Genomic DNA, 26726 nt, shown 5'->3' with positions numbered 1-26726 from the left:
TGTTGTGGCTAAAAGAAAAAAACAGCGAGAGCAAGAAAGGAGGGAAGCAGAGGCTCACCCTGAGGTCCTTGACCTCCTCCTGTAGCCTGAGCAGCTCCACAAACGAGGTGAAGAAGTCGCTACGCTCAATGTGCCGTGGTGCCACACACAGGGTATCGATATCAGCGCCTGCATACGAGCACAAACATTCCAACGTCAAAGAGAATGCGACGAGAATCAGGCGCTCAGTCGCAAACGAGGCACGTGATGCTAGACGTATCAATAAAGCAACACAAACAACAAGTTGGGCTTGACCTGTGCCGATCAAATGCCAGTTTTCGCAACACGCAGCATCCCTGTAGACAAGTACTACTGAAACCGAACCATAAACCAATGGACCCCTTTCGTAATTGTAAAACTAGCCTTCCTGCGGAACAGTTTGCAAAGTTAATGGTGGTATAGTCATCTTTGCAACAAACAGCATGTGTAAGCGCACTGTACTTGTAGTGAAACATAGAATATGTACACGTAGCTCTCGTGAAAAAAAAGAAGTGCCTATGAGAGACAAGCTCCGCCCAAGCGTGTGCAGCTAGCACACTTCATCTCTCATGTGAATGATGACTGGTCCCACCATTAGATGGGCAATTCTGCAGTGCAGAGAAGCGCACTTTAGAATTACGAAAACCATCAATAGAAATCCACACCCCAGTTTCAAAAGTCAATGCTTAGAAGCCGCTCAATTATATTGAGCCATTAACAGACATGCCAAATTTGAAAAATATTAGACGCCCAAAAATATGAAAATGTGGGGAAAAAATACTAAAATACATATTAATTCGAGTGCATTAAAAAGAAAGTTACTCTGTAGAAACAGTGAACAGACATTTCACTCTACAATCGCAGTTAGAATGGTCACCAACAGACAAAACGAATACTCTTTAAACATTCATGTAATGGTGGCCAAAATTTTGGTTGCCATTTGTGGGGATGCGTGACTCTCACGCCTCCCCTGAGATCTAGTTTTCCCGCATGGCTCGTCTCCTGCAGGGCGGCTTCGCCCGCCGCGTGGCCTGGCGCCCGCGGCGGTCGGGTGGTACAAGCGCGGTGCGAGAGATGGCGCGAGCGTCGCGCCGCTGCGGGGTTACTCTGGCGTCGGGAGACAAGGCGCTCGGGCTGAGGGGGTTCGAGACAGGAAGGGGGACGGCCGTGCCGCACGTGCAGCGACCCTCTTCCCCGGCGGGTCGGCGCGCGGCGGGGACGTATCCCGCGTGCTCGCCGACCCATGCTTCTGCGAGACCGCCTCGCGTGAGCGCCCTCGAACGCGCCACGATTCGCGTGACCATACACGCGAACGACCAGGCCTTGGGATCCAGCATGGGGCGAACATATTCGCTCGCTTCCGGTCGCGGTGAGTCAGACTTCTAGATTTGTCGCGCGCCCATCGGCATGTTTTGTGGATAGCAACTCGGCTAGCAGGCATTGATTTATGAAAGGTGCAATAAATGCCCTTGTGATTGTTTGCACTACTGTGTTGTCGTTCCTTTGTCCCAAGAGTACGGGTGTGAGAGAGACCCCACATCTGGCTGCCCAACGTGGGACTCTTGGGGCATCGGACGATAGTTTTAACAGCTCTGCTTCGTTCGAGACCTTTGTTCGAACCGAAGCGTAGGCCTAGCGCGAATTTTGATCGCTAGCGTCGGCGGTGTGCTTTCTTGAGCGAGGTGATGGTGGCTGTAGTGTGTTTGAACATGTCAACATGCTAAGCCTTTTCGCAAGTGTTTTTTTTAATGGCATTCGTCGGTACGAGAGCCACGTGGTCTGCATCCTGGGAGAGCGAGGCTGAGCACCCGCAGAGCAGTGGCAAGCCTGAAGCGAGTGAGTACGGAAGCCTCGTGGGTGATCCGAATTTCTTATGTAAATAGCTTCTTCTATCTCTTTGACTCGGATGAAGTCGCGGCTCTGGGAGCCGGGTGGCCGCGGGCCACGGGTGCCACTACGGGCTGACTGGTATTGCGGCCTGGCACCGGGCGCTCCGACACCGTCTGGGACGGTGGGCGCCGTCAACTCGGATGCTTTGTGCACCGAGCGGAGTAGGACTACCTCACAGAGCTAACGTCTCCTCGCGGCTGCCTGTTTTGCGCCCATTTTGGGTGTTGTTTTTGGATGCCGGTTGTTGTCAGGGTAGCGACGCTTTAGGCCTAAGGCTTTACGAAGCTGCCTGTCGCACGTGGAGGGACACAACCTGGTGGACCGTGGCGTTGAGGTGTTGCAATTCGCTTCCCTCATTCTATTTAGCCTCGCACGAACTGAAATTACTCGTTCGACTCAAGAAAGCGAGCTTCGTTCACGTGAACTTAGCATCTGAGTAGCTGCCCGATCTTTTGCTAGCCGAGTTGAACATCGTACCACGTGGGCGATGCGCATGCATAATTCCTCTCCCTTGCACTACTTTAGTGTTTGCCGAGTGTGTTGAGTTTACGCAGCGTGATTGGAGTCACCCTTGGTTTGCCGTCACCTGCACATCTTCTGCTGCTGCCCCGGACTACGATCGAGCCACCCCGGGCGATGGTGATGCTGTGGCCAGTTCGGCGCGGCGGCTTCGGCGGCCTCCTGCATCCAGCTCACAACCCTCGGTGGCGGACAAAAGAGCCGGCGGTCACCGACAGCTACGGCGGCTCTTCCCAGCAGGGCGCGTCGGCGCGAGCGACGCTTGTTCGTACCGACTACTGCGTCGTCGTCTCCGGAGTCCTGGCCTGGCATCGTGCCGTCGAGTCTGCAAAGCTGCCGCTGTGACCGGCGGACGCCAGCGGTGCACCCAAGGACAATGTCGGCTCGCATGTTATGGACAGCGTGCGGACATTTCTTCGGCGCGACCACTGTTTAATGTTCTACCTTGTTTGCGAAGCACAGTTTGATGTTAGACCGTGTCACATGTCTCGCCGGAATATGTAGTGATTTAAGGTTGGGGGGATGTGGGGATGCGTGACTCTCACGCCTCCCCTGAGATCTAGTTTTCCCGCATGGCTCGTCTCCTGCAGGGCGGCTTCGCCCGCCGCGTGGCCTGGCGCCCGCGGCGGTCGGGTGGTACAAGCGCGGTGCGAGAGATGGCGCGAGCGTCGCGCCGCTGCGGGGTTACTCGGGCGTCGGGAGACAAGGCGCTCGGGCTGAGGGGGTTCGAGACAGGAAGGGGGACGGCCGTGCCGCACGTGCAGCGACCCTCTTCCCCGGCGGGTCGGCGCGCGGCGGGGACGTATCCCGCGTGCTCGCCGACCCATGCTTCTGCGAGACCGCCTCGCGTGAGCGCCCTCGAACGCGCCACGATTCGCGTGACCATACACGCGAACGACCAGGCCTTGGGATCCAGCATGGGGCGAACATATTCGCTCGCTTCCGGTCGCGGTGAGTCAGACTTCTAGATTTGCCGCGCGCCCATCGGCATGTTTTGTGGATAGCAACTCGGCTAGCAGGCATTGATTTATGAAAGGTGCAATAAATGCCCTTGTGATTGTTTGCACTACTGTGTTGTCGTTCCTTTGTCCCAAGAGTACGGGTGTGAGAGGACCCCACACATTATGCATTAGTTCTAGAGTGGGTGGCGGCACTGCAAATAAGCTGGAGTAATCCAGCTGGCAAAGATTGGTCACTGAAAAATCAAGTCTCGGCCGTATTACTTTATAATAATCAACCTTGCCTTAAACTGAATGTAAAATTAAAGATAGCAAAGTTATTGCATTTTACAATAAAATCTCTATTATGAAAGTCTTCCCCTATCACATCATACTAGTCCCACATTGCTTGTGCAAATCATGCAGTTCCCAGTATCAGTTGTGTGCACCCACGCTCGATGAGAGGCAACTAGGCCACAAGTGACAAAACGTTTGCACACTTGGCAAAGAATGTATTGCAGAGTGCCACTGTAAAAGTGTCGAAGCAAATCTGCGCAGATGCATCAATGCAGAGAGGCTTGCTTTTTGTCTATTTTGTTTGGGCCCACCAAGCCCGGGTGCGATGAAGTGAATTTTGCCTTCGGTAGCATATCACTGTTGCGGTAAGCCAGCCTTTGAGTTTGTGTGCTGCATTGAACAGACAGAGGTTCACTACCTCAAGCCTAGTACAATATATCATGTGCTTATTGGTCATTAATACCAGTAAGCACATCCATTGGCGCATCCAAACATTGTAGCAGACGACACGAAGCCATGCCTCCAGGCATCATTGCACATGCAAAGGACTGCTTCGCTAAGGTGTGGCCGCACGCTCGCATGCCCGGCAATATTTTGTGGACAACTATGCAAATGAAGGTTTCTCTCCTGCCTTCACAGCAACAATAAGTGCCAACCGTAAGTCCAATTTATTTGTGCACAATGATGCTACCAAAAGCAGCAAATCACTTGCACATCTCCCAGATAAGCTCATTTAATTGTCTGCCTTTGTAAGAAATAGACTGATACACTGCCTGCCAGTGATTTCGAGTGTCAACACGTGGGCAGATACGGCCCTTTTCCAGATATGGCACTTTCTCAGTAAGCTGATACGATATCAGTGACGGACGTTTGGCAAAGGCACCAAGGCAAACAGCAGGCTATAAGGGCCCAAAAACAAAATGCCTTCGCAGCGACTCATTCAAGTTGTGCCCAAACCACTGAAAATTTCACTCAACAGTAAAAACCGTACATGAGACAGCCCCAGGAGGCCTGCACAATGCGACGGCAACATGTCAATTCTCTCCCAAAGCTTACCCTTTGTGTGGACTCCAAGCCGGTACGACCCAAATGTGTAGATCTTCCCTCCCACATTCTCGGCCACACTCGGCGGCATGTTCTGCACAAGATCAGAACACATGCATGAAACCACAAAATGAACCCACAAAAACCCACTAAATGCTCTTAACTTTGGTATGTCTAGTGCCGGCAGTGTCATCAGAGAACAGCAGCATGATATAGAGGTTATGTATATACCGCTATGCGAATGTCTGCAGGAGAACCACAGCTGTTAATGAGCAGCATACCTTTAGATGCACTTCGTTGTGTGTCATGGCTATTTAATCACCAAAGTCATGGGCCACATGTTCAGTCAAAGTACACAGTTTATGGTCCATGCAGAAATTAGCTGTTCAGTGTTATCAAAGGCAGGAAGCATGCCTACATCCCATATCACTCTGTTAAATGGTTGCTGTACGTGTAACCAGTGTGTGCTGCTATTCTGAACACTGTTGCATATATCCTGGAATGTGTTCACTGTAAATACACACGGGGTCATTTGCTATCACTGTCTCACTATTCATGTGGACAAAACTCCAGTTGAGCTGGGAGCAATAAAGACTAAGAAATTTCAAGGAAAAAGAAAAACTGTACAAGAAGCTTTCCAAAAGACTGAGGCAAAATGAACCTGAAGCTCACCTTTTTTACACTGACTTCATAGATCCACTTCTTGACAAGCTGGTTGATCTTCGACAGCACATCCATCCTAGACACAAAAACCAAGGACCATGGCATCACAGACGGCACTTGCCATAATGGGCACTTCAAGATGGAGTTACCCACAATGAACACAAAAGCCACTTTCCAACACTTCAGGCCCGTAGACAAGCTTCTGCGTAATACAGCACGCAATATCCAAGGGGCTGCACTACAAAACCAGACTTCTTGCACATTTTTTTAAACGTGTTGGCTTTAAACTGTCAGATGGCATTCACCTAGCCTCTGCCACATTAAAAATAACCACACGAGGCCGTCATGGGAGCCTCCAAGCTGGCAGAAAAACAGTTCGAACTAGCATGACAGGAATACCCAAAGCGCCAGCTAGGGTGCACACCCACACAAAGGCTGCACCCACTACGCACACAGTTGTGTTCTTCAGCACAAGGGATGATGGAGCTCGTGCATACGCAATTACCACAACACAATGCAGCGAAGCCAGAAAAGGAGAGTCTTCTCGACGACTCTGTCCCTAACGTCGGCGTGGTCTTCGGAAGCCGCCTATCTCCACTGTGAAATAAACAAAACTGTGGCTTCTTTTTTTTTTTCAATGACTGAAGGGAGAAGCATCCCCTCAAGCCTGCAGAAACACACACACACACACTATCACCACCACACACAGATGCAAGGGCACAAAACACACGAGCACCTGTGTGCCAGCTCATCCTCCGACTCGAACAGGCCGAACTGGCGCAGGGTCTCCTCGAGCTCCTGGGTGCGCTGCAGGTCACTGGGCTTGGGCGGGGCAGTGCTGATGGCCGAGGTCATGCCCAGCGTCTTGTCTGCCACGCCGGCGGCCGAGCCCATCTGCTGCGGCTGCAGAGCTCCGCCGCCACTCAAGAGGTCCCCGCGACCCACCGGCACGGGGAAGCTGCGGACAAGCACGCACCAACGTGTCAGCAAGCTGCCCCTTTGCACCATCCACTACCCGGCAGGAGGTTCCCCCAAAGCACTGTGAGCTCTTACTGTGTCTCCATTCATGCATTACACCACAGTAACCCAATCAAACATGACACCGACACTTTGCCCAGAGGTATCTCCTCTTACAAAAGTGAGCGGTTTTTGCAAGCAATGCCTTTTCCTATGCCATTCCATACCACATTTCATCAGGGCCCGAGTGGTGCTTTGCCTGCGCCATGAAAGGGATCAGCCAACCCTGGATGACACAAGTGACGTACAATCGAGCAGAGAGCATCACTGTATAATAGTACAACTTGCTTGTTCGGCATTAACCTTCCTTAGCAATGGGGAATCATGTCAGAAGCATCTTTATAAGAAAGCACCTGGACGGCATACAAAGTTGCCTGTAAACTTCCTGTAACCTGCTTTGCATTTTTGTAGACTTAGCGTTTGGGCTCTATAAGGCATATAAATGGCCTGGTGACAAGTCACAAATGGGTCTACTTTTCAGAAGTCAAATTAAGGTTTATAGGCCTCTCAATAAAGTGTTTGAGAGAGGACAATAAGAGCCTTAAAGCTCGTTGAACATGATGTGAATTTGCTTATGAATTCATAGATGCGTCAAATATGCCATTGTCCCCGTTGTGCGATTTCCGATTTTCCAAGTTGCTGAACTCTGTAAATTTGTGCATTTGGCGTGGACGGGTCACTGTGGCCTGCTAGATTATTTTCTGCTTGGATACAAGCTCAAACACAAAAAATTTTTCACAATAACAGTTACTGGTTTGTTTTACATTGTTCACACTAATGTAACCTAAATAAGCAAATACCAAGAACAGCTCAGCCTTCCACTAGGTGTTCGGATAATTTGCATGTGCAGAGTTTTCACAGCTGCAAAAATGCACTGCAAGTGCCCAGCATGTGAAACAGGCATTAGTGTTCAAGCTGTCAATAGCATTCTGGAGTTCATACGAAAGCATATAATGTTTAAATGAATTTTCGCGGTTAGTTCCACAAGCTTTACAACAAACTTTTGCAGAGATGAGAATCTGCTTCATAAATTATATGCACCCAAAAGAATGTGGCAACAAACTAAATTTTAATGCAAAGCTGCCACGAAGTTGGCTAGTGCAGCCGGTTATGTGGTTGATACTGCTAAGAACTAGTCAAATCGCCAGAGATCAGAAAATGAGCGTTAGACGAACCTCTGTTTGGCCAAAGTGTTTGCCTTGCAAGTTACTGTGGCACAAGTGTCAGCACAATGCTTGACCATGCGTTTCCCTGCTGCTTGAATTTCACACACGTTTGTGAAGTACTTCAAAATATCTGATATATGAGCAATGCTTGGTACTTGACCAGCACAGACAGCCCACTGATGTAAGCAACAGTACATGGCCAAGCTCAGCCCAACAAACATTCATCTCAAAACCACACATGCCTACTGGTGCGCACAATTCAAGCTGCCCAGAAGGGGTCACGGGCACATGTCCGGCACAGAACTTTCCAACCAGCACTCGGACGAAAATCTCACATGGCTTTAGCACACACCGCTCAGCCACACAATGTCTTCTACACAAGTCGCTATGGAAACAATATTCACGTTCGAAGAATCCTTACGCGTAAGCGGCATTAAATGTGGCAACCTCCACAATGCCATTTTTACCTACGACCCCAAATAAGTAAAGCCCAGTCAGCTCGCGAAATTTTGTGCAACATGTCGCAGTTAAAAACAGCGCGAGGACTTCACGATACCCGAGTGCACAGGGCCACCAGCGCTTCACGGAAGCACGTGCTAATTCTCAACACGTTGCGCGAACATTACACACGGCACGCACATTTATGCGCACCTCATGGCGTGCACTACACACACACACACACATTCGCTTGGTCTGTACGGTTTCTGTAGCGACAGCTACAAACGGCAACTACACGATACAAGACGGCCGCACAGGCTATAAATGACTCGACTGTCAAAAAACACCACGAGGCATTCTGGCTACGCATCGCAGTGCAATGAATGAACTCCCGTGACACGAGACTGGCGCTTCCGCTTCCTCGATGAAGTGGCACGCCATTTCGAATCGCGTGGAATTACGCAAAGCGACTTCGAGAATACAATCTGCGTCGTACTTCGGAAACAAAAATTCAGACTACGAGGGGTTAACCGCGGTCGTGGCAGGTTCTGGCTTTGAGGCAACGAACCACGAGTAAAGCGCAGAGGCAGCTATTTCGGCCGCCGACGACGCACGTTTTGTTTATGCTGCGACGACCGCCAGACAAAACTGCCGACGTTCCACGGGCGGTACCACGCACGAGCTGGCTGTAGTTTCGTGGGGGCAAGATTTGCCCTTCCGCGTCAATCAGGGGAGCCGCCGCAACCAGTGTCGACAAAAAGGAACGGGTTCGTCGGAAGCGGCGTTGCGCAAACCAAGCTCTTCTCGGGACAGAAAAAAAAAAAAACTGCCTCCGCTACGGTGTCGCTGCGAATGACTGGGCACCGTCGTAGTTTCGCTTGAAACATGCGCCGCGCGACGCATTCCGAACACGCACACAAGCAGCGCGACCACGCTGGGCGCGAAGCGCTTCGACAGCGGCCTACACAAAACCGGGCGACCGTCTCGCCAGCGGCAGAGTCGAAATGCGCCGGTCCGCGGGGCCGCATTTCGTTTGCAAGAACGCTGCGTGCAGTTCAAAGCGTGATAGGCCTACCGGACGTTCTCCCAATGAACCATTGTTCGCAGCGCTGTCTCGGCACGGGAAACGGTCGGCGTCGCACCAAGGCCCGTCGGCGAAGCGGCTGCCCCGTCTGCGGCGATTCGTGCACTGCCGAGCGGTGTCTGTGGTCGCGCGTTCCGGGGCACGTCCACCGAAGGTGTTTATTGTTCACGCGCGCTAGGCCTAACCGCCGTCGTCTCTCTCTCGGGGCAGGCGGCTTGACGCAGAGTGGTGGTGGTGTGCGGCCGGCCAGCAGCGAGCGCGTCGCGCTTGTGCGCCACTCACCTCGACATCGTGGCTGTGCCCGGGGCGCAGTCGCCGCGCTATCCCCTGCTGGTCGTCTTCTTTAGCCTCGAAAAGAACTTCATGGGTGAAAATACACGGTGCTAGACCGCGGCTATCGCGAAAAAACAATTTCGCGGACCGTCTGCTGTGAACTTGTGTTGTAATGTAGCGACTTCCAGTAGCGGAAGTAGAAGACGAGAAAAGCGCAGCTTTCCGTCTCGTCCGCCAGGGAAACCAAAATTGCGACGTTTTTATTCATAAATATCAATAAAACAATGCAACATAATCAATACTTGCTTTAGTTTATTGGGTTATAATGCTTGAGCATTGTGATATAACTTAAATATTTTTCAATTATTTGTAGTTTACCTCTCTACCGCTATGTAATTTGTGGCGCGATCACTTTAAAGCAGTGCGCTACCGGTATCCGAGATCCCAAACAAAACAGCACCGCAGGCGCGCAATCGTGCGGCCGTTGGCAATCTATGGGTCTATGGTCCATAATCGGTCGAGCTGTTATGATCGCTTTGGGGCTGTGCGCGTCGCCACACCATCATATGCCCCAGCGAGTTTCCTGGAGTGAAGCAGCGGTGGCACGATGATTCTCTCGCTGCTCAAGCTGCCGCTCGTCGTGCTCAACAGCGTCAGGCAGTTCATCTCGCAGACGTTTTTCGTGGCCGTGTTGTTCTCGGTGATAACGTGGACTTCGATACTCTTGTACGGCGTCTTCTACTGGAACTACATTCCCAAATCGTCGCACGTCTTTCCGGTGCACCTGCACTTCGAGTGAGTTTGGCCGCGATATTTTTTTTCCCTTCGTCACGACCTTGGATATGCGTGCTAAACCCCAGCTGTTTCCAAGAGGCGTGGGGAAGATCTGTGTGTGGTTTCGGAAGCGACTAAACGGGGTTATCAACGTTGCGCACTTTCGCATCTGTTGGACGTTCCAAATACTCCTTTCGCAGGTCGACAGCATGTCCCGCAGGCTTTTGCGACTTCCTAATGGCAAACGTGACCATCGTGAGGCCGGGGCAAGACGAAGTGAGTTTTTAACTTTCGCATATCGCACACCTCGCGTCCGGCTACACCTATAGCCGTTATCGCGCACTGCGTGCGAGATTCAGGTGCCGTAACCGGATGTATGTCGCACTGTTATTGTTTCAGTACCTGGCCAGGGGTCAGCGTTACAAGATCTATCTAGAGCTCGAGATGCCAGAGTCCGAGGCTAATCAAAGGATTGGTGAGGATTGCGTGCTTTCCATCGTTTTGGCTCGCGACACCTAAATAGAGTTAGCAACAGAAGCAGACGAGCTGTTCTTATCTGGCCTCGTCCAGTGAAGTGAGGCACTCTACATGCTTGAGTGCCTTGGTATCACACAAGAGTTGGCTGGGAGAAGGGGTTTTCTAAGATCCTTTTTTCACTTTTGACACACGTTGATCATTTTACTGTGAGCCATGTTGGCTTCACTCAATATACAACAACACTGAACACTGTATGGTCAAATATGTGCAGGTATGTTCACAGTCGGACTTGACATGATCAGTGAAGATGGTGAAGTGTTGAAGTCTACGCACAGATCGGTAAGGCTGCAGACTAAACGTTCCATTCACCTTGACAAGCGAAATTTCCTCGTTCAGCTTTGCCTCTCCACACGCATTAATTTGCATGGACAAGGCAGCTGTGTAAGGCACATAGCTCACCGAATACCCGCATGTGCCTCATTTCTGCTTGACCAATTCAACCTTGTCTCCTGCTGTTCACCTTGTCTTATTTGCATACTTCTCTCTCGGCCTGCCCTGCTTCATTTACTCACAGTCCTTATCACTTGTGTTCTGTCTGTCTCCGTTGCCCCAGTATCTTTGCACTTGTGTCGGCTTCTGTGTGTGTTCTTTCCCTCCCTCATCTCCTGAGACCTTCTTGATCCCTGCAAACCACAGCACAGTGATGGTGCATAATAATAACGTGCATTGGCACAAACAGACATACTGTTCCGAAAAGTCATGGTTTGCATTGTCTGCCAGGACTACAATTTGGTCTCGTATACAAAACCATCCTAACTCCACCTGGCCTGTCTTTACAAACTTTCGTGACATTGTTACTGCTGCTTCATGCTGTGTGCATCTGTCTGCCTATATTTGCGTCAGTCAACACCTTTCTGTTGATGGATACAGACGTCTTCATTTCCTCATACGTGTACTCTCCCTACATGTGCTTGAAATACCTGCTGCTGTTCAAACTTCTTTTATGCTCACGTGTGTTTGTCAAAACTACTTTCCAAAATTGTTGCACGTCCGAAAGTTAAAATTTATTTGGCTCGCAATGACTGCAACAGGTTATTAAGCTTTCTTGCAAATCTAAACAAATCTGAAAATTTTATTTGGTGCGCTGTGTTTCCACTGCACCTTTGAAGTTGCTTAATTTATTTAGAAGGTTTTGGTTGTTTCAAATATTTTGGCTATGGTCTAGAATGGCTGATGAGAACACGTTCGTAAGGCATTGATAACATTTGACCAATTGATAACATGATGACCAGGATGAATTTTTCTTCAGCTGCGAAATTTTTTCTTTCGAGGAACCCGTTTCAGTTTCCTTTGTAGCAGTTACTATGTTTGGGTGGATGTCTCATTTTCCCATTACTAATGAGAAAAACATGCTAATCTTTAGAATACTGGGGTATGAACCTCATTTTATATTAATTATGAGAACGACTGTTCGTTATTTGAAAACTATTCGAAAAGTATTTGATCTGCTTCTGGCACTATTCGATTTGGTCTAAAAAATCACTACTCGCACGCCCCCCCCAAAAAACTACTATACCTGGCTATAGTGAGAGAAGCAAATCTAACATGCCAGAACTTAAATAAAAACAGCAGTTACATTTTGTAGCTGCTGTTCATATTGCAACCTATAAATCTGTTCATGTTCATACATTATGCAAATTCAGCTACTAATGCAAATTCAAACAAAGATCTGTCAACAGCATAATAAAATGCATCCATGTCTGCATGGGTTTGTGCATGTGTCGCATCTATGTCAGAAAATTCTAACATAATTTGATCTGCACTCATTAGCATTTACTTCACTTTCTTCCTCTCTGACCTGTCCTATAACAGGGTGTTCTACGGTACAAGTCGATGCTTGTCAAACTTCTTGCAACGTTGACTTACATTCCAATGCTCCTCTTCGGTTCCGCGGAGGAGAAACAGACAGTATCACTCCTGCTGTTTGAGAAATACGTGGAAGACTACGTAAGTTCAACATGGTGCACTTCTTTTTTTTTTTCCCCCTTTAAATCCCACATCATTATGCATATCAAAACTGGCTGTTGGTGTTGTACTCATGATATAGAGAAGCACGTGATTGGAGGGGTAGCGGCAGTTGCATGATGCTTTTGACCACACTGTTGTATGGAGGTGGTGGTGATGAAGCAAATAGCTGTAACTAGTGTGTGAACACTGGTTTCTATGGACCAATTTTGTTTTGGTACCGGAGAGATGGATGTATCGTGATGTCATATGGCACATTGGCTCGCTACATTCCTGCTGTAGCTGCAGCTTCCAAATGCGAGCACTGCGTGCGGCACTTTTGTTTAATTTTATTGCGAGCAATGTTGTCATGCCTAGCATTACTACTGCACAATGTAGGCAAAATTTTTAGCCGTGTCATGACATGATGATAATGAAGATGATGCTATAGGTCCAGCATTATGAAACCAACCTTAGTGTTAAAATTATGGTCGTGACTATGGTGAGGGGGCCCTTCACCGTAGCCACTATAGCAACGCTATAGTGATGGGGCAACAGCAGCTGATGCAGAACCTGTGTAATAGCGGACATTCCCTTCTGGTTACATGGTGCCGTGCAAGATTGCTGGGCTCATGATTGCTGGGTCCTTCGTTCAAATCATTTGTAGGGATAGTATTTTTTTTATATTGCTGCGTTACTATATTATTTTCGTCCTTTAATTTCTTCAGTAAGTGTTCTTTTGTCCTATGCTTCACCACCAGGGGTGATACGGCGGGTTCCTGCCAAGGGGAGCGAAGTGATTGGATGCAGGGGTGGGGGCTTATGTAGATGCCGCTTTAGTAGCTGCAGACCAATGAATAATGACGCGTTGTTACTGTGCACCCCAGTGACATTGGCCGGCCGCTGACTAGCACAACTCTGTACACATAACATGCGATGGAATAAAAAGGGGCTTACTCACTTTAGCAGCTGCACTATTATGACGGGCCCCCTCATCGTAGTGGGTACCTAAAAGAATATATGTTTACGAACCTTCACACTAGCTTTGGCATAACCCTTTTACATGCATGAAGCATGCGGTAAAGTTCCTAAAACTTGACAAATATGTGCCAATGCTCTTTGGAGCAACAAACAAAGTAATCATTGTGCTTCAGTTTACCATAGGCGACATTGCAGACCAGTAGACAGCAGCACTAGAGTGTAATGCCATAACTTGCATAATGGCCATGAGATGAGAGGAGAAGTAATGTGCGGATCTATAGATTATCATTGAATTGTAGGATCTAGTAATGTTGTTGCATTAGTAATTGGAGTGAAGCCTGAGGACCTGCTATTCTTTAACAGTGTACTTGCCACGTGACCCTCGCATTAGTAGTTGCTCCACAGACTTTGTGTGACAGATTTCTCTAGATATTTGTAAAGCTTATGTTAGTCCTGCAATTTCAGGCAAAGCCAGCCACGCAGGCAGGCCTGGTGATTCGAAATAGCCACATTGAGGTCTACTCGGCAACACTGAAAGTATATGCAGATTTCACTGGGTTAAGGTAAGCATGGTTGCAGCAAGCTGCATCAGTGAGCAAATTTATTGCCCCAGCTGAGTGTTTGACAAGGCAGCGATAGCATCACTGACCACAGCTTTTAAATTGTGGTTCAAGCAGAGGTCAGCAGACTCTCTAGTGAATTGGCTTGCTCACTCTTGGAGCCAGCCTAAGTCTGTAGCTAAGTGCAGGTATGAGCTTGGGTTCGAGTTAGCCAAGGTGATTCCCATAGGTGGGAGTTCGAGTATGGCCGAGTCAATGTGATCCACGTAATTGTGAGTCTGAGTGAGAACTGATGAATCAGTGTTCATGGGAGTCTGAATGAGTCCAAGTAATCCTGAATCAAATGGGATTCCGATTGCTTTTGAGTCCGTGAGACTACATCCAAGGATGAGTCTAAGTAATTGCGGGGGAATCTGACTTTCTGTCCACAAGTGAGGTCTGCTCGAACCAGTGAGCCTCGGGCAGGACATGCAGCGTACTATATACCAGGTTATACAGGGTGTGACAAACGTTGTTGCACTCAAATAAAAACCCATAAATGTGGTTGCGATGCATTTTAGAAAATCACTTGTATCTTAACTTAATGTGTCACGTAATCCACATGCATAAATCCACATCTGCTTTTAAAAGTCTACCTTTCACGCGAATTCAAGCTTTGTGTTTCTTGGAAATCCAGCACAGATGTAGTCTTTGTCTAATTCACTCCATGCTTTTTGCATTGCCTGATGAAGAGCAGCCAAATTCCGGTGAGAAGTAGAACAAGTTGTGCTTTTTGACCCAAACCAGACTGTATAGTCAAGAGGATCTAGATTTGAGCTGTTGGGGGCCTTTCTGAAGCAGAAATCATATTGGGCAAGTTTTCGATGCTCCATTATTGCACCACGTTGGCCTTATGAGCCGGAACCGGCTGACACGTCCACTGACGATTTTCGAAGTGTGATTCAGCCGAAGGCAGGATTGATGTTGAGAAACTCTTGAGTCAATCCTTCCACTAACATTGGTTTCTTTGAGGCTTCCTCTCAATTGGTGCTTTAAAAAACCACTCGATATTGAGCATTGCCACGTCTGTGAAAACAATCCTGGCGTGCCGTACTGTCGAAGCGTTTGAGCGGTTCCTTGCATCTTCTCACCCTTGTAGCTTTATGAACCTTGTACTTGTGTAGCTTCTGTTTCACAATTCTTCACACAGAACATTAGGAATTTTCTTCGGTGTGGGCCATTACAACTGATTTTTGGAGAATGTGGGAACTTTTGCTGCACCCTGTACAGTAAATAGTACGAACCTGTTTTTGTAAAATATAGATTCTAGCAGAGGTCTACATGAAAGTCATACACTCTGTGGCATTGAGTGCACTCCCTGTGGCTACGGTGTCAATGTTTGCCTCTGTCATAGTCATTGAGCACTTACTAGTCTAGCACTATTTCATTTGCGAGTCTGTTGTAATTGCATGAATCTGAGTGAGCCCAAGTGAGTACGAGTCTGAGTGTGCTTTCTTGAGTCTGATTTTGATGAGTTTGAGCGAGTTTAGAAGGGTCTGATTTCTTGCGAGTTTGAGTTCAAATAAACCGAGCCGAGTCTGACTTTGGAAATTAAGAGTTTCAGCGAGTTTGCATGTGGTTTGTAGTGTTCTGGTTGCATTTCTTATGTATTAGACGAAGTCCCTTGAGTGTTCTGTGAATGCGCTGTTACTGCACACGTCGAAACAAGCTTTGATGAAGTGTTTTCATGCAGAAGTTTGACCAATGTTGTTGGCTTGTCCAGCTTTTTATTTCGTGAATGTGTTTTTTATTCTTTAAGTGGCATAAAAATAATAAAGTACACAGAGCCAGATGTTCTTGCTTCTTGTTCTGTCCCATGCTCTCTCACTGTTTTGCCAGCGTTAATTCTGTCGCTCTGTAATGGTTAGCTTGACCGTCTACTTTCTTCATTCCAAATCTTTTAAAAGGTAAGTGTGCAGTTGCTCAGGAATATAGCATAACATTTTGTACATGGAGTCATCTTGCCTATTACTGTACAAGCTGACCAGGGCACAAATGTGGAGATCTGATTGGACAAGTGCTATATTCGCTAAGTGATCGATTCGCTAAGCCAACTAGCGATTCTTCGCTGTTCCCTCGGGCAATGCGCCTTTCATTGCGTCTTGTCTTGGGCACTAGATCGGCATCTGTGCCAAGAGAAGGAATCTCATTCTAGCATCACTGCTGGCAGGTACATCCTCTACAACTGGCCACTCACATCGGCCGTCGTGGGCATATCGACCAACTTCTTCTTCGTGAGCCTGGTGGCGCTGCTGTCCTGGAACCACCTGACTCCAGCCAAGCCGAAGCCGCACCGCCCCTTGGCAGAGAGGAAGAAGCAACCCAGCAGTGAGAAGGCCCAGCTGGAAGATTCCGAGGAGACGGAAGGTATGAGCTCGTCGCCACTGCGTGCAGAACTGGATTGGGAAGACCGCGACTTAGACATTACGACGTGGCCACCTTTCGAACCTTTGCCGAGCGAGCCACCCTCTCCCATACTAGCTTGAGTGCAGCATCTTGCCATTGTCATTCGGAAGCGACCCTAAAGTGTTAATACGTGGGTTTTGTGAGCAGCCCTTCCTGTTAACACTTAGTGTTAAGAATTCAAAGGCTGCTTTATTGAGGAAAGAAAAGATGTTAGCTTTTGCTTGTGCTCGTGCCAGCTATGATGCTAAACGAGATTTTTATAGTGCATCCAGTGGTGCCTGTTGTCACTGCCCTTTCTTGTGCCTCTTTTCGAGAGTTCATTGCATCACCTGCAATGACAAACACTGGTGTACGCTACTAGTGCTGATGTACATTACTTGTACCATGCATTGTTATCGCACATGCATACAAGCCTTGTACCATAGCTCCGTTGGCATCACGTGCAATGTGAAAAGTGCTGGGGCATGGATGGTATTGTTACACCGTCGGCATAGATGAGAAGGAACAACAATGATCGCATTGGGCACATCGCATGAAATATGGAGATTACTGGCATACGGTGCTCGTGTTTATTAGTAGCATTGTCACTGCCCATGCATACAAAACTTGTACCTTAGCTGCTGTCTGACATCATGTGCAATGTGAAAAGTACTGGTGTACCATCAGCACAAATAGAGATGCGACCAGGAACAAAGGGATCTGAATGCCTGTTAAATGTAATTACGTGCTAATGTAAAGCATGGTTTCTGTGTAGCTGGTTTATGGCAAAATGTATGTTTCAGACACTGAATAAGCCAGTGTTACATGTCCAGGTGAGCTTGGGAACGCAACCACGTGCTCTAGTCATTTTCTAATTGTTTGAATTTGAATTTATTGTGATGCTGTGTTACCAGTACCATGTACTGGTACCGTTGGTACTTCAGCTGCCTCTTTTGCTTGCACAATGTCCGGCAAGGAAAGCTCAACTGAAGCAGATAAAATTACTGCATTTCAATTTGTCAAACCTTTTCTTTTTTACCTTCTTCCTTTTTTCCATTGTTCTGTGGAAAGGTTAGTGCACAATAAATAAAAGATTCTGCTCACTTAAAACTGTGCCCCATTTTACATAAGTGTAGAATGGGAAGTGTTGGAACACATGGATTCTGTTTAGTTTGTTCATTTCAGCAATAGTGCCGCTCATGTTTTTTTTCCACAGCAAGAAGTGCGAACCAACCAGTCCAGTGGAAAGTAGTGATACTCTTCCTGTTCTGTGGTTACTACGTTGATGCTTGTGTTCTCCGATGCAAACTTTGTGTAATCTTTGCTCTGTGCAAGATGCAGGGTTATCGTCTAGTCGCTCATGAATGCATTTCTTTTGTCTCCTACATGACGGTCATCTAATAAATAAATCTCTAAACTTACAGTTAGCTCTGGAGAGACCAAATAGAACTTCCCAAGGTTTACATTGCCATCTGTTGCATCCCTTCACCACCTTAAGCTTTTGACCATGGTACTCTGTATAAAAGTAAAGTAAAAATAACGCCTATTATAGTTAGTCGTGCTCAAGACAGAATTTTTGCTGCAGAAAGTTATTGCAAGCAGAGAGATATTGTGTCTCTGCTGTTAAATATTAACTGATTCAAGCATTGAAAATCTAAGGTTCTTAAGAACAACAGTTTCATGGCCAAAATGTTGTGCACAACAAGCATGTTGAATATATTATCAGCTGCTAAATTTCATGCTCTTCTTGTTCAGATGTCGTATTTTATGCTAACAAAATTACATCTGCTACGTGTTTTGTGAAATTTGTAAAAATGTGAAAAGAGTGTAAAATGCTTTCAAATTCATCTGCAGAAGTGCATTGCTCAGTGATTAAAATGCAATAATGGGTCCGCATGGCGGCCAGCACATTTGGTGCCATGGGTGAGCACTGGGAATCAAAATGCAGTTTCAATGCATCACAAAGGCTCTTGCTTTTATCGTATACTATGTGGGGATGCTCGACTCTCGCACATTCGGCGACATTGTTTTGCCCGCATGGCTCTCGTGTCTCCTGGAATCTGGCCTCCCTGCACAACGCACGTGCAGCGGCGGTGGTTGCACAGTAGTACAAGAGATGGCTCTAGTGTTCCACTGCTAACGCCACCTGACGGCAGGGATACTTTGGCGCTAGAGGCCATTTGTGGCGTCCCATCCGTGCTCTGAGAACAAGGGACATGGTAGTGGAGACAAACCAAGGGGCATTTATTGCACCTTCTATAAAATAAGCAAGCTAGTTAGCACATAACGAGCGAACGGGAAAGCGTGCGCAGGACAGTCCCTCGGAGTTCACGCATGGTCCGTTTGCATGCACCGTGTACCCGTAGCCAGAGAGACCAAGGCTGGCCCCTCTTGTGTCCCGAGTGCCCATTGGGACGGTTGGAATTGGCAGTGAAACATTTATGCCATTCCTCGTACTACTGCACAACCACCAGTGCCTCGCGTGCTACACGGGGAGGCCCAATTTCAGGAAACTCAACAGCTACGTGGGGAAAACAACATTAGGGGGATGTGCAAGATTTGAGCGCCGCCACAACCACAATGTGCCAGCTGTGGTTGAGCAATGCCCACTTGGATCCGCAAAATGGGAAAACAACTCTCCATCCTGCACACAGCAAATAAATGCCACCGTGTTTTTCGATTATCATGTTCCACCTGCTGAGCACTGTACATGTGCTACACACAGAACAAATGTACACTTGCTGGTAGGCCTCTGTAGAAGTACACAGCAGCCTTCGAGAAGTAAATAATAATGATTGATCGAAGGTTTGGCATCAAAATGTTCCATTAACGATGTGTTTGGTGTTTTGGAGAAAAAAAAGCATAAAATGCAAATGTGCAGCATTTGCATTCTGCAGCAAGGCTACAGCCTACTTGGAAACATAACAATCATGTAACACATTTCCTTTGCTATGAACACTTTTACAGCTATGCACAGAGATTGCACACAGCTGCTTCAATTTTTGTGAGATACACTGATAATTGCAAGCTATGTCTAAGCTCCAGACCAATTTCAACACTGTGTTAGCAGGAAAGGAATCTTGAGATGTACAAGGCTAAATTTAGACTAGACAAATTCCTTCCCCGATAGCTAAGCCAACTTGCTTGCTAGGCAGCTTGCAAACAAGCATAATGGAAGCACAACCAATTAGAACAATGGGAATATGCGTGACTTGAGCTTTATGGAGTCGAAGGCACTGACATGGCTCCTGTGCTCACGTACAGTGAAAGAATGTGCTGTTGAACTTTCAGTCTTATAAACAATGATTGTTGTCGTTAGTATTAAATTGGGCGAAAGCTGCGCTTCAGAGGAATGTTTCCGAGGGTAGGCTGTTACGATCCAAGTCGGTTATACCAGAGGCTATACCCTGAAGTGGCAACCATGCAAAACATATTTACAGTGCAGTTTTCACGTGGCATTGTAGAGCGTCTGCACACCCATTTTGCGTTGCATAATGCCCTTTTAGTGGCTGAAATGCCACACATTTGAGCCATTGACCACATTATTGCACAGCCGAATGCAATTTGCTCGTGACCACAGCGTGGTCATTGCACAGCATAAAATTTACACACTGGATGCTGCCAGGTCTAAAGTACTACATTAGACACACACTCCATGTGGTTACTCACCGCTCCGCAAAGTAAATGGCCTTGAGTGATGGGATGAGGTGACACACATTAGAAACATTCTGAAGCACCCTTTGGTCTTCTGCTGTCGTTGCAAGTGCATTGTATAGCACAGGGGCAAGTGGTAACATGTCAAGTCACTCCAGTGCTCAGCCAAGCATGCATAACCATGACTTGCATTGCCTAACATTCCTTTTTCTTTTCAATGTGTTAGTGAATGCGCACTATTTTCCCATGCATGGAAACTAGTGCAGTGTGGATTTTGTCTTCTGCTTTACGTAAGGTGCCAACATGACGCGGCAGAAATTTCGAATTATATTGCAGGATTAAAGCCCACGGAGGGGCCGATAAGCATGTGTCAACACTTCATGCAAACAATTTCAGTGAACCGCCACAACTTTTGCAGCCTTGCATTTGTAGCAGTCTATTGATTCTTAGTGTAGATTGGCACCTGTGTGGTCTAATTTTGTGCAGACGATACTTCCAGTGACATCAGCAGCAGCCAGCCTGATCTCGTCAAGGAAACGAGGGATGCCAAGGTCAGGAAAAGGAAAGGTGAGCCTTGAGAGGTTGCACATAAGTGAGAAACAATACGAGGAGGACATGGTACTCTCCGAGCCTGGTGTTGGCCCGTCATTATGTCTGATCAGAGTATCCTCAACCACATGCCATTGGTGTATTATACATCACTCCTTTTTCACATTCAGCAAACTTGCACACATATTCTATCCCTCAGGTTTTGTTAGCAATCTTTAGTTGTTGTTTTTTTTTCTTGTTCGCTTGCCTGAGCATAGTTATGACCACCTTGGGTCATAAGAAACTGCTTCGATATTGTGCTTGTGTGACCTTTTCAGCTTCCTCCCTTTGTCAGATACATCCAGCAAGTATGTTTAGAGCTGAAATTCAATACTATTTCTAGGAGCTTCAATCGTGAATTGCTAGGCAGTTCACATGTGAAGCCTAAGCTTGCAGACACTTCCATAAACACCTGTAAAACATCCTTAAAGGGGCCCCCACCAGGCCCCATAGCAAATTTTAGTTATACACTGGAAGTTGTTATGTGTCCTCTAGGGAGCGTTCTGCCGCAAGAATTTTTCAAATCGGCTCATTAATAGCCGAGATACAAATATTTTAGTGCCGCGAACCCATGATTTCAGGAGGCGAGCGCCACTGCCAAGCGAGACGCTCTCTCCACTAGCCCTATCTGGTCTCCGCAAACAAAATTCCTTCCCTGCGTTCTCCCATACCGGAACTTGAGGATAGCGTGACGCATACGTCACGGGCCCCACCTTCATTATTTTTTTTCTCGCTTTTTTGCGGCGCAACACACTACTATCACTGCAGGCATCGTGCACGAGCTGTTGTGATTGTTTTGTTCCGCGCAGCGCACGATTTTGCATGCTGTGCACAAGGACCCTTGACTAGTGGTATAAGCCAGTGCTACACGAATACTGATGCAGACACAAGCGGATCACAGAGCATGATCCCGTGCTAGAACATGGTAGAATATAGCATAGTTTCGGTGTCTGCACGCACGACTGCACGACATGGGAACAAGCAGACAAAACGGAAGTACATCTTTCTTGCTGCGGTGCGAAGTAAAACAAAACCATGCAGACATTCGGTTTGTGTGTTTCATTATTTCTCTAATCTTTAATTCGTCTATTCAAGCACCGTATTACACAAACAGATGTTGCTTTGAATAATTCTCGAAGTCGCGTGTCACCACTAGCGAGGTCACAGTGCGAACATGTGTACGTAGGCGCACTAGCACGTGTACATCATGCTGTGGCTTGGAGCGCGGCAGCCGCAAGGAGAAGGGAAAGCGGCGTTCGGTTTGAGATTTCAGATTTTTTTCGCGCTGTGTAGTGATCCAATACTTTGCAGACACGATCGTTATTGCGCATTGTATGCTCTGCGCTTGTCATCTCAATATGGCGAGACCTGGTGAGGGGCCCTTTAATGACTGCATTCGGGATGGTTTGGACGGGGAAGCAAAGCAGAAAATTGCCAGTATAGCACAAACAAGCATTAATGTTCAATTGGCTTAGCAAAGCAGCCGGAACATGGTCACCTTTTGCCACGAAAATGTTCCACAACACAGGTGCCATGCATGATCCGATGCAAATCCCATTGCGCTGGAGATAAAAATTTCCTTCATGTTCAGCAAAGAGTGATTCTAGAGCAATCTCAACAAAGAGGGATCTTGCTTGTTGTTTTTTCTGGTAGCATTTTCCTACAATGTTTAAAGTGTGTCTTAGTGCTTGTTTAATCAAGTGCTTCGGATTGCTATTGCTGTGACGCTGCCGCTACAAGCAAGGAGGTGGTAACTTCTTCTGTGGCCGCAGTACTGTGTGAAAGCACTTTGTACAAGCTGCCATATATCTGACACCTAGGTGCTTGTCACCACAATATTTCCTGCTAATCATGAAAGAAATGACGTTTCAGTTCATAAGCACATTGGATTGTTCCTCAGGTAATAATTAAATTGTACTCGTAAATTCGAGGACGATTTGCAAAACTGCGAAAATTTGCATCTCGTGGCTACCACGCTCAACAAACTTCGTAGTGGTACAACAAGAGGGCATGCAATGCGAGGTAAACGGAACCTTCCCCGCCTTCTCTCAACATTGCCACAATCATGTTTGTGGTGCTCTCGTTACACTTTGGTTGCTGCCCCAAAATGTTTGTATTCGTTGCAGCAGTGTTTGTGTGCCGTTTACTTTTAAGCAACGCAGTCACTGTCAATAGTTTGTTGGTTGGATTATAGCGGGACCGACCATACTGTATCTTTCCTTCGGACAGAGCTTGACGAGAAGACCGGGAAAACACTGAGGCAACTCTTTGGAGCTATAACGTGCGAAAGCAGTGCTAACCTTCCTTCACTGGGTGGTGACCAAGAGGCAAGCAGCAGCACCATGCAGCAGACAACGTGAGGCAGGAGATGCCAACGTGAGCCCAACAAGTTTCACAGGCCGCTCAGATTGTCCCGGGTCTGTACGTCGGCTGTGATAGCCCCTGGTCAGTTGTACGGTCACTGTGCAGGTACTGTCTCTTACGTTATTTGTGATAGCGTTGGCAGATTCTGGGTCTTGTTGTTCTGTACCGTGGAACAGGCATGCATTTTGTTGCTATATATAATTGTACTTTCTTGTGCAGATATAACAGACCTCCTTCTGGTATGGATCCCCATTTTCGCATCACCTAGCAAAAATGTTTCTAGTTGTAGAACATCCTTCAGGGGCATAATATACCTATATTACTGGTTTATGACGATGAAATGCAAAGCACTGGACTAAACGAAGGCAGAACAGATGACACAGGTACCACTAACCATTGTGAATGAACAGCTAAGCTGGTTCATCATTCGCACCTGTTCAATTTTATGCCTTCTGCAACAATTGTGGGCTGTTGACAGTGTACATATGCTGCCTAATTGTCACTTTACATAAGATTGTGCATGCATTGTATGCAATCTTTGTTGGTCTGCTCCCTTTGTTGTTGCTGGTTTCAGAGAGTATCGGGTGAAAGTTTCCACTAATCGTTCGCAGTTGTTAGTAGCGCTTGTTCAATTTGCCTCGCCTTCCTTTGGTCTCACGCTTTGCACTTGACATCGACAAGCATGCTTTGCCAACTAGTCCAAAAGAATACTCTTCTAAACTAGAATGAATGCTAACTGTTCTGTTAAGTGATGCCCGACCGCGGTTTCAAAAATACCAGGGTGTCTGCTACTTTTGCTCGCAACAGTGCATTGGGAAATCGCTCTCTGTGCAAACTCCTTTGGCATGATGTACGAGATTCAGTAGAACAATTTTTCACAGCACCTCACAGTCCTGCGGCACGTGCCTGTCATGTATTTGCAAGCAACTAGGTCATCCCTTTTTGGGGACGTCTTCCACAATTTTTTAGTTGTTTTGTTTTTAGTATTGCCTCTGCAGACGAGCTCAAGTTGTTCTTCTGCGTTTCTTCTGTTAGCAAAGCCTACCAAAAATTTTAGGCATTGTTACAATTTCCATGTTACTACATTTATGTACGAGTTCTGGCATGCTTGTCAGTATAACATGTACAAGGCGGGTTGACAGAGCATCGGGATATCATATCCTCTGGGACGTTCGCCCTGGTACTCCTCCACTCATTGCAGTGCCTCAACTCCAGGAAAATGGTGTCAGTATTAGTACACAATTGAAGTACTTACCGCACTGCTGGTTACTCCAGAAACATATTTTTTACTATCAACCACTTTCAGCCAAAATTCTTCAATGTTAAAGTCTGGGGTTTTACGTGTCTAAATTTCTATCTAATTACTAGGCATGCTGTAGCGGGGGACTCCCGGATAATTTTGACCACCTGGGGTTCATGAACATTCTTTAACGGTTCAACGTGTTTTAAAAATCTAAGTACACAAGTGTTTCTGCATTTGACCCCCATCGAAGCGCAGTCATCGCAGCCAGGATTGAACCTGCAACCTCGAACTCAGCAACGCAATGTCACCGCTTTCGGTGCCCATGCTAGAAGGTGTTGAAGCAGAGGCATGTTTCTCAAGTGGCTGTTTGTTGCAGATTTTGCCTGGGAACATCACTGCTCAGTGATGAGTGCTTCATTCAGGGGACAGTACTGCTTTTTTTCAGGCAGTGTCTTGAGTGACAAACTTCTGGTTAGTCTAAATTGTTTGATTGCCATTTGGAAAACCTGCCATTTGTTATATGCCAAGAGAGGACTTATAGTTGCGCAGGAAATTACAACTTCAGGGTATGAGATAGCCCATAATAAATGGAGTCTCTTGCATAGCTGTGCTGGAGGACCTGGAGGCCTTTTAGTATTGTAATTTGCAGCTCTATATAGAGAGGGCGACACCAATGCTGGCACTAGAGCATTTTTCTAAAACTCTATCTTGCTTTGATATCTGCCTTTGGGTCCCTTTCAAGAACACAAAGATTAGGTTCATGCACACCGCTGTATCATATGTTCACAAATTGATTCTACGGGAAGCTGCTCTCCCGAGCGTCACAGCAGTTGGTACAGTTTCTGGGTATGCTGTGATAGTGATGGCCCACTAAATGCTTCGGTGCTTTAAGGAAGACAAACTGTATTGAAGGTAATGTTGACGTATTAGGTTCTGTAAGCTGCTGCAAATGAAGCTCATTCTTGCAATTTTTGTCAGTGGTCTACAATTTGGTCTCACAATTCATTTTAGACTTCCATCATAGTACAGACAAGGCCTCTTCATTTCGGAAAATTGGGTACCTGCAGATTACAGTCGGCTCCCGTTAATTCAACCATGGCTAATTAGACTTCTCTTAAATTTGAACGCACTGAAACTGGAAAGTTTCAGCGAGCAACAATGCATTGCTACGAAAGGAAAACTCGTTAGTTCGAACGCGAAAGCATGCTGTTTCGGTTAATTCGACCCCGACAGACTCGTACCAGCGCCTTCTCACATGCGCAGTTGTTGCCAAAACCTTGAATACACAAAAAGTTCAGCAGACGGCACTACTGCTTTTGTTTCTTTTTAGGATTTTGTCAGTGCCAACAACAGTGTTGCAGTATGTGGGCCATTCACCAACGATGACAGTCCAACATTGAGGCAGTGTTAAAACATGCTGGTGCTCTTTGCTGCATGCTGGTTGAGTTGTGCTTCAAGAGAAAGAAGCAGAGGCAGTGCAAGCTACTTCAAGCAGTAAAAAAAAAAGAATCTGTTCATTCTGTTGTTGTTTCTCAATTGGAATCATTAGAGCAGATCTTGCGGCTTCGCAAGGGTCGAATTAACAGGTGTAGACTGGAATTAATGGGTGTAGACAATGTTTTGAAATTTACATTTGGGTCAGAAGCGTGAAAGGTTGTTTACAGTACTTCGTACACTACTACTCGCTCACAGGGGTGTCTGCACCGGTGTGCCAATATTATTATAAAACTTATTTTGGCATATGTATAGTTTTTAACAATTTTTAATACATGTATGTGAGTGTGCACTATCGTTATGATTGCAAATAATATTAGAGTTTATTCATGACTGTATAGCAGTATTATTACTCCAAGTGTACTCTGCGTTAGCTCAAGATCAACAATATTGCCAAAGGTTGCGCAGAATGTCCTGCCTTCTGTGGTATTTAATTTGATAAAATTTGATATTACAGATGTGTGTTTTGTAAGGCTTGTCTGCAATGTGCATAGGTCAACTGTCACATCATCTTTTTTGGCATTTTTTTTTTGGTGTCAATGGTGCCTCATTTATTGACATGGTAGAAAGTCCGACACTACCATTTGCAAGGTGCAGTTGGTGTAAAAAAAACTACAAACTGTGTGATATGAAAGAAATCTAGAATTTATTTGCACTTTGTGACCGTGGCCCGTAAAATTGTACAACACGAAGTTTTCGAATGAGCTGTAGTTAGTATTTGCTGAAAGACTGCCATCATCAATGCGTCTTTATACTAGTAGAGGCTGCGGATTGAATAACGGGCTTTGGAAATATATTCACCTCTTGCATCCCTCG

The 26726-nt window shown here is 46.7% G+C and overlaps 2 protein-coding genes across 4 annotated transcripts in view; one reads left to right on the top strand and one right to left on the bottom strand.

Moving 5' to 3' along the window:
* Positions 1-9550, bottom strand: part of hrg (poly(A) polymerase hiiragi) — a 48249-nt gene extending 38699 nt beyond the window's left edge. For 2 of the 3 annotated variants that reach the window (XM_075698855.1, XM_075698857.1), the window contains exons 1-5: positions 9066-9345; positions 6106-6327; positions 5379-5445; positions 4719-4800; positions 59-168 (exon numbers count right to left, since the gene is read on the bottom strand). In XM_075698855.1, coding sequence (XP_075554970.1) covers positions 59-168; positions 4719-4800; positions 5379-5445; positions 6106-6327; positions 9066-9088 — 504 coding nt within the window. In that variant the 5' untranslated portion in view covers positions 9089-9345. The other variant, XM_075698856.1, reaches the window with a different exon arrangement.
* Positions 9551-9637: 87 nt separating this feature from the next.
* Positions 9638-25925, top strand: Seipin (lipid droplet biogenesis associated protein seipin). The gene is made up of 9 exons (XM_075698858.1): positions 9638-10142; positions 10322-10397; positions 10521-10596; positions 10870-10937; positions 12471-12605; positions 14049-14146; positions 16353-16549; positions 20708-20788; positions 23039-25925. The coding sequence occupies exons 1-9, from the start codon at positions 9955-9957 to the stop codon at positions 23167-23169; spliced, it is 1050 nt and encodes a 349-aa protein (XP_075554973.1). The 5' UTR covers positions 9638-9954; the 3' UTR covers positions 23170-25925.
* Positions 25926-26726: the final 801 nt, after the last annotated feature.

The sequence above is a fragment of the Dermacentor variabilis genome, chromosome 7, assembly GCF_050947875.1.
Source record: "Dermacentor variabilis isolate Ectoservices chromosome 7, ASM5094787v1, whole genome shotgun sequence".
Taxonomy (NCBI): Eukaryota; Metazoa; Arthropoda; class Arachnida; order Ixodida; family Ixodidae; genus Dermacentor; species Dermacentor variabilis.
This window is presented reverse-complemented; position numbering and strand designations above follow the sequence as displayed.

Coding starts and splice junctions, on each gene's coding strand:
- Seipin (XM_075698858.1), top strand. CDS start 9,955: ATGATTCTCTCGCTGCTCAAGCTGCCGCTCGTCGTGCTCAACAGCGTC. Junction 10,398..10,520: donor TGAGGCCGGGGCAAGACGAA/GTGAGTTTTTAA, acceptor TTATTGTTTCAG/TACCTGGCCAGGGGTCAGCG. Junction 10,597..10,869: donor CGAGGCTAATCAAAGGATTG/GTGAGGATTGCG, acceptor AAATATGTGCAG/GTATGTTCACAGTCGGACTT.